Source organism: Apaloderma vittatum, unplaced genomic scaffold (genome assembly GCF_000703405.1).
Source record: "Apaloderma vittatum isolate BGI_N311 unplaced genomic scaffold, ASM70340v1 scaffold5096, whole genome shotgun sequence".
NCBI classification, from domain to species: domain Eukaryota; kingdom Metazoa; phylum Chordata; class Aves; order Trogoniformes; family Trogonidae; genus Apaloderma; species Apaloderma vittatum.
Genome location: NW_009719859.1, coordinates 34,863 through 43,256, shown reverse-complemented (window position 1 = coordinate 43,256; position 8,394 = coordinate 34,863). Strand labels below are relative to the sequence as shown.

General features: G+C 38.1%; 1 protein-coding gene across 6 annotated transcripts in view; it reads left to right on the top strand.

Annotated features, from left to right (window-relative positions):
* The window catches only part of ATP2B1 (ATPase, Ca++ transporting, plasma membrane 1), a 35,689-nt gene that overhangs the window by 12,870 nt on the left and 14,425 nt on the right, over window positions 1-8,394 (top strand). For all 6 annotated transcript variants that reach the window (XM_009870789.1, XM_009870794.1, XM_009870791.1 and 3 more), the window contains 4 exons: window positions 399-613; window positions 1,796-2,038; window positions 4,827-5,068; window positions 7,807-8,044. In XM_009870789.1, the coding sequence (XP_009869091.1) occupies window positions 399-613; window positions 1,796-2,038; window positions 4,827-5,068; window positions 7,807-8,044 (938 nt within the window). The remainder of the gene's footprint in view (window positions 1-398; window positions 614-1,795; window positions 2,039-4,826; window positions 5,069-7,806; window positions 8,045-8,394) is intronic.

Here is an 8,394-nt window from a genome sequence, read left to right as displayed (position 1 = left end):
ATCTAAGTCCCTCTTAAGCAGGAATCAGGGTCCAGACTGTCAGCAGATTTCACTACTAAATAAATCAGCAGTATAATCACTGAAGGCATACTGAATTATTTCAGTTCTTATTCAGCTTAGTCAATTGACGTTACATGTTGCTATCTCCTGTTCATAATTAGATCTACACTTTTCAACTAAATGGGAAGGAAAAAAAAAAAGATTCTAGGTGAAATGCTTGAGGAAATACTTGCATTGGAAGTTGGAACACATCAGTGTTTCCTGACTTGCCTGTTTAAAATCTTAGCTATGAACAAACTTCTGTAAAGGCAGAAGTATTTGCACTTGACTTACCCACAGTCTGTACTGCCAAATATTTGAGATAATTTCTGAAAACTGTTTCTTCTCTTTTTAACAAGGTTTGTTGATGTCTGCAATCACAGTCATTATCCTTGTGTTGTATTTTGTAATTGATACCTTCTGGGTTCAGAAGAGACCTTGGCTTGCTGAATGTACACCAATTTATATTCAGTATTTTGTGAAGTTCTTCATTATTGGAGTTACAGTCTTGGTGGTGGCAGTACCAGAAGGTCTTCCACTTGCAGTCACTATATCTCTGGCTTACTCTGTTAAGGTAAGTGGATAGATTTGGAACAGATTTTAAAGGCAGGTGGGTGTATCCATCAGCTATAAAATCTCAGCTGAGATATGCTGCATCATGTATATGTAGCAGAGTGGGGAAAAAGGTTTTCTTGTTCCCCTGAACTTTATAAGAAATCTGCTGCAGTATTTTTCTTAATCCCTGAATACATACCAAGAAAGAGCAGTAACAGCCTGCTGTCACCAACTAAAGATGAACGGGTTGAGCTCATAACATTGTAATATTTGTTTATAAAAAATAGATATGTTACAGTTGGTCAATAACAAGCTCTTCTGTAAACCTGAACTTCTACCTAACTGATACATTAAGCAGTTACTACAAATGTTTCCAAGTTGATTCTCCTTGAGGACTGAATATTGTAGAACATATAGCTTTCTATTTATTAAACAGCGTGTTTTTAACCTGTGCTCTTTGTTCTCTTAATTTTTCTCATTGCTTCAGCACACTGGGACTAGTTATTGACCTGAAAATCAGAACGATAAAGACAATGGCTGTTTAGGCTGTGTTCTAAAACTTAGTAAAGGACAGCACTAACTTGTATTGGAGCATTTGAAGTTACTCTGCCTCTCTGAGGTTAAAGTGCTATCCAAACGTGTTAAGTAAAGAATTTAAGGTGACATTTGACTGATGAGGCTTGTGTAGTTCTCACTGTCTTGGCTGAAAAATTAGGCTCCCAGTTTGCATTTGATTTTAAGTCTGACTTTAGCACATTTGAAATATATATCGTTTGATGTGCGGATAAGTCTTTAACATAGCTGAGTTGCCCTTGTAAGCAGAAAGACTTTTTTTTTGGTGTCATACCTGGTAAAGCTCAGTCTGCACCTCTTCTGAATATCATAAACTATTTGCTCATAACAGTCTGAATGGTATCAGTAGTCCGTGTGACATGCAGATACAGGAGATTAATCAGTATTTATGAACATTGTTCACAGTGAAGTTAACTGTGACACAGTAAACTTAAAAAGGAACCCTTACAGAATGTGGCAGCTACAAATTCTTCCTCTGTCAGATGCCAGGTAACTTAAAGGTTGTGAATGTCTTCTTTCAGTAAGAAACTGTGAGAGTGTAAGGCTGGACACCCTAAATGAGAATTTCAGAAATGTGAATTAATGAATGGTGTTGGAAAATAGCTGTTGACTGCTTTTATTTCCTTAGAAAATGATGAAAGATAATAACTTGGTGAGACATCTGGATGCATGTGAAACAATGGGCAATGCAACAGCTATATGCTCAGATAAAACGGGAACATTGACCATGAACAGAATGACAGTGGTCCAAGCCTACATCAATGAAAAACATTACAAAAAAATTCCAGAACCAGAAGCTATTCCAGAGAAAACTATGGCTTACCTTGTGACAGGAATTTCTGTTAATTGTGCTTATACTTCCAAAATACTGGTAAGTGGATGACTTCTCCATGCTGATCAAGTAACTAAACTTCCTCAAAGGATACAAATTGTCTGATGCCCACTTAGTAGGCAGTTAAGTGTGTGTGACAAAAGGCAGTGTAAGGTATTTTGTGCCTGCTGTAAATTACTCAACCTTTCATTTGAGACTAAAATTCAAAAATAGTTTATTTTGGTTAGTACTGGTAATCTAGCTTTTGAACTCATAATTCAGAGATACAATCTCAGGAAGATAATTTCCTGCAAGTTCACAGTTGTGTCTAAATTTGTTTTTAAAAGTGGGACTGTTTACATTACTTGAAGAGCATCTTGGCTTGAATTTGAGTGCTACTTCAAAGTAAACATACAAGAGTAACATAATGTTAGCTAGAATGAAATGAGAAAATGCAAGTACAGATGAAGATTTTAATTATTTTTTTTTAATGCAGATACTGTTGTATGAGTTTGGGCTTTAGAATCATAACATGTTTGTTAATATCTTGTTTGAGACTTACAAATTAACTTTGAAATAAAAAGACTAATGGTCTGTACACATTTTACTTACTGGACTATTTAGCACTTCTAAGTGCATAATTTTCGACAGTCCAGAATAGCTTTCTCGCTGTAGTTATTCCAACATGTTGCATAATTTATGTTCTTTGAGGGAGTAAAAATAATAAAAAAAAGATTTAGCTTTAAAAAATAAATATAATAGCACTTCAATATTTAGTAGAAGCCCCCATTATGAATGCTTTGTAGAGGTATTGCAGTAAAACCCAGTCCAAAGGCTACTTCTTAGCCAGTAAAGATAGTACCTTTACAAGAATTTCCTTAATAGCAGTGGTTGAGGTGGCACACGAAGATCACCACCACCACTGTCTCTGAAACAAGACTGAAATAGTACTAATGAGTTATAGCATATGAGGAGTTTCATAGTCTATTTTCTATAAAAGAAAATAAAAAGTAGCTGCATGGAAACTGATCAGGTCCCTTACTACTACAATTTTAATCAACTAATTAAATCTAATGCAGTCAGAGTTAGCCTCTTTTACAGAATCGCAGAGGGCTGAAAGAGACCTCTTGAGAGCCTCTGGTCCAGTCCCCCTCCTCAGAGCAGGCTCAGCTCAGTCTGGAGAAGAGAAGGCTCCGAGGAGACCTTATTGTGGCCTTCCAGTATCTTAAGGGGGACTACAGGAAATCTGTTGAGGGACTTTTCAGGCTGTCAGGTAGTGATGGGACTAGAGGGAATGGAGCAAAGCTAGAAACAGGTAGATTCCGATTAGACATTAGGAAGAAGTTCTTCACCATGAGGGTGATGAGACACTGGCACAGGTTGCCCAGAGAGGTGGTGGAGGCCCCATCCCTGGAAGTTTTTAAGGCCAGGCTGGATGCAGCTCTGAGCAACCTGATCTAGTGGGGGATGTCCCTGCCCATGGCAGGGGGGTTGGAACTAGATGATCTTTCAGGTCCCTTCCAACCCAGATGATTCTATGATTCTATGTCCAGTCAAATTTTAAGAATCAAAAGGTGGAGATGCTGCAACCTCTGTGCAAGCTGGTCAAGTATTTGATCACTCCTAAAGTAAAAAGGTGCTTTCTTTGATGTTCAAACAGAATTTCAAGGGTTTCAGTTCGTACCCATTGCCTGTTGTCCTCTCAGTGGGCACCACTAAGAAGCCTGGCATGACAGTCTTTTACCATTGTTCCACCTGCATGTCGCACTCAAGAAATTTATTTAATACATACTGACAAGTTTCTACTCCAGAGTCTTTCCTGCAGGTTGAACAGTCCCAGCTCTTCCAACTTCTCCTCAGCCTCAGGTGCTCCAGTCCCCTCATTAGCTTTGAGACTCATGCCTGGACTTGCTTCTCATTGTCCATGTCTCTGGGTTCATATGCTGGGGTGCCCAGAACCAGGCATCGTAAAGTGCCCGTTAAAGTGAACATTTTGAAAGTGCGAGTGTTCAGTGCAGCCAGATCCAAGATCTTGCAGCTCTGAATGTTGAAAAAGGATCACTGACTTATGATTAGTGTAACATGCCTCAAGCAAATACAGCTGAGCTAGGCTGAGTAAATGTTTCTGCTTTTTTTGCTACAAACTATATGGCAATGTTAGAGCTATATAAGCTCAGACGTACCTTGAGAGGAATACTCCTTTGCTTACAGCAGTAATATGTGCATATTCCACATTGCTGAGATAAGAAACTTGTTCTGGTATTAAAGGGTTGGAAACTTGTTTCTGAGCTCTTTCCAGTTAAATAGGCCATGGCCTGGAAAACGGAACTTGTAGTGAGACTTAAGCAGCTTAAAGACTTAGTTTGTTCAGTAGAAGGCTCACAGGTGATGTGATCGTAGTCTGAGTCATTGAGGAAGAGTTATTACTGGAGAGGATACTTTAATTTAGCAGAAATAATGCCATTGAGCTTGCTGAAGTCAATTCAAGTAAACTTACCTGCACTTTTAAAATGCAAAATAATTATTCAGGGACTACACTCAGTTGATCAAATAGCTGTTTCAAGCAATAGAAAATGCCTTTTAGAAAGGTTGTTAGGTTTTTATACAAACTTAAATGATTTTTTTGAGTCAGAGAAAGGGACTGAAATGTCTTAAGTATACACAGAAGAACTTACTTAAAAAGCCAACAGTATGACTTTCGCTCGTGACTCATAGGAATTTATAGAGTAATCATTGTGAAAGTGAAACTTCCCCACCACAGAGCTAAGCTTGGTCTTAACTTCCTTGTTTTCTAAATGCTGTGCTTTAGTGGTTCATAAGTTAAACTTCTCTTTTTTCCTTCTTGCAGCCTCCTGAAAAAGAAGGTGGCCTACCACGTCATGTTGGAAATAAAACTGAATGTGCCTTGCTGGGTTTGCTTTTGGATTTAAAACGTGATTATCAGGACGTAAGAAATGAGATACCAGAAGAGGATTTGTACAAAGTGTACACCTTCAACTCTGTTAGAAAATCTATGAGTACAGTGTTAAAAAACTCTGATGGCAGTTTTCGGATATTCAGTAAAGGTGCCTCCGAGATAGTTCTTAAAAAGTAAGAACAGCTAGTATTATAATTCAGCACTTAAATTCTGTTAGAGATTGTGATGGGTGAAAAAACTGAAGTGCTAAACAACATCGTGCCATAGTCTGTGAAATATTTCTGTTACCCTGTGCACAAAGAAGTGCAGCAGTGCTAAACCCTTGTGAGTGCAGCCAGCTTCCCAGCCTGTCCCCCTCAATAGTTTGAATTCCTACACTAAGACGGGGAATTGGCATTTCAGTTACTTTAATTCTCCCAACCCCTAAAAGAGCCAGTCATGATTAATTTTCACTTGTGAACACTGCTCTGATACAGGAGAGCATCTATGAATTGATTTATTGTCTCTAAAACTATTCCAGTTTTAGGTGTGATTGGTCAAAATACTCTCCCATCTTTCAGTAAAGTCCCAACAGCTGATATGCCTAAATTCCAGGAAGCACTGGTGCCTTTGAAAAATACTTTTAGCTTCAAAAGACTGCACAAATTGGTGTCTGAGCTGATCATTTTAACAGGGGAATGAACTTGACCAATGGAGAAACTGGAGGGATTTTAATGTGACAAAGCAAGTTGCTTCCTTATCCATCTGCCCATCTATAGAGGATTTATTAGAATGAGATTAGACTATTAACAAGAGATTAGTCACCACTGGGGCAAACCTTTAGGTGCGAAGGTGGCTGTGGTAACTCCTAACTAGGTGAGGAGAGAAGTCAAGCATGTCTGCGTCCTGTTCTCTAGGAACAGCGGTTGTAGCCAATCTGGTTTTGGTTCTTACATCAGGCTATTGGTAGTCTGAGTAGTGCATAGATTATGTTCATCACTTTAATTTACCATTCGTTTGCTGCTAGACCCCTAGATCATTATCTAGGAAAGTACTATCGCACTAAGGAAACAAGATTAAATTTTTCTTCTCCTCAACTTACCACTGACAACAGGTCAATTCTTAAAGGACTCTTGTTCCTGTTAATATGGAACTTGGACGTGAATTTTTTTGTTTGTAGATAGATTTTATGCCGGGTCTCATAAGTAAATAAGTATGCCTATGTTTGCATTACTTCTACTTTCAAAAGCACCTTTTGTACCTTATTTATTTTATTGAGCAATTGAACTGTAGAAATTGCTTGAACTCATTCAGCAAACTCACATGGTCTACTTGATTTCATGATTGAGATAAGAAGATGAATACTAAGGGCATTTAGCAAAGAATGAGAAAAATTAGACTGATTTGGATGCTATTGGAATAATTGTAATTACAAAACTCTTTCAGAGTGTGCACATACTAAGAAAAAGACTAAGCATCTTAAGCCACTTTCTTTACCCACTACCTATGCATTGCCAGAAATTCATCTCAGAGCCCGTAGCCTCCTTTGTCAATTGCGTTGCTCATTCTTTATTATAACATGTAGGACTATTGTTGAGCAGTGAAAGCTTAAACATGAATATTTATAAGACACAAATGAATCACTAATAAGTGTAGAAGAAATGCAGCAAACTTTTCCGGCAGAGCAGTTTTATTCTTGTTTCCTTATCATCAAGTCAAGTATTTGGAGTTTCAATGAAATCTTTGCATAAAACTGACAGGCTTTCCTTTAGTCATCTTGGAATGCTTTGAATTTATCACAAGCCCTATGATTGCAGGTAACACAAGATATACTTAGTGGCTGCTGACATTTGAACAAATAACCAAAATTGGGAAATCTAGGAAGACTTCAAATTTTAGTTATGATGAATACTGTGAAGCTTTAAGGGACTGCTTCATTTTCATTTCCTGGCTTATGTGGAAACTTTTAAATGTATTGCACCTAGGAATTCCCTAAACCCCTGGACCAGACACTTAAATGTAGCAGTAGTCATAAAAGAGTCATACATTCCTGTATTAGTACTAAGTTCTAAAATGAATTCTTATGACATTGATGTATAGCAAAACTTTGCTAAGGATGCAGATAAAGACGTCTAAATTTGTTGTTCAAAATACGTGGTAGCATTATATTCATCAAATGAATATTGGTAAAGTATGTATGTTCTGTATGAAAGCAGTGGCTTCTTTGGCATGAAGAAACGTAACTAAAAAATATGCGTTGAAATGCTAGAGTACGTAGTCTTGAATCTAGCCTCTTGTACAAGCATTTAAATCAGATCTAAGTATTTATTTTTAACGTAATACTTCATATTAAGAACTCTATGCCGGATGCTCTCTGAACTCCTTGCACTTAGATGGTGAGACGGAGGGGGAAAACGGAGAGGCAAACCTTACTACTCAAACAATAGCTGTTCCGGAGTTCGCTTGTGGTCCTGTGAATTTAGTACTTACAGCTGTTGAAGCACCACATGCATGTTCTGGAAATGTACTGAACTTCTGAGACTTGTATAACTGTTAACAAGGTGGGATGATGTTCTTGCACTTGAAACTGGATTGACTTAACCAGCGCAGGCACCAGTCTGCTTACATACAGTGTAGAAATGGATACTTCTGAGAGCTGACAAATGTTTGTGCCCTAAATGCATTGGGCATTATTTTTATTGTAGGATGACTGGCTCACTTAACTTTCTACAACTAGTATGTTTTGCAGTTGGTAAGAGAATTAGGCACACAGTGAGAAGATTATTTTAGAGATGTCGCTACTGACTTTTTGTGTGTGTGCGAGTCTAGTGAAAACAAATCTTACGGAAAGTTACTGAGGATGACTAATAAGCCATTGAATGGGCTGAATTTCTGTTTAAAATTTGATAACTCTTTAAATGTTCTTTTTTAGGTGCTTCAAAATACTGAGTGCTAATGGAGAGCCAAAGGTGTTCAGGCCTAGGGACCGCGATGACATCGTGAAAACTGTAATTGAACCAATGGCTTCTGAAGGGCTCAGAACTATCTGCCTGGCATTCAGAGACTTCCCAGCAGGGGAACCTGAGCCAGAATGGGACAACGAAAATGATATTGTTACTGGTCTAACGTGCATTGCTGTTGTTGGGATTGAAGATCCTGTGAGACCTGAGGTAGAGTCACCGATTAAACTGCAGTGATTCTCTTAGAACAGATCTTGATTTATGTTGTTCTTCGTCACAAACAGAGTACAAGAAACTGAATTGCTATTGTATGCCTTAAGCATAGTTGAAAATGAAAATCTAATTTCTTGAGGGGAAAGTTAATGGAGCTATAAAAGCAGATTAAAACTTCTTAATGTCACTTATGCTGTGTTACTGAAGCTCTGTACAAACTAATGACTTAAGGCGCTTACTGTGCAGGGTCTCAGTAGAGGGAACAACTTGTAATTTTTACCACTTGGAATATTAGGAGTATCGCTTAGGATAATCCTAGCCGTTGTGCTTGTTGCCAGCTTCTCATG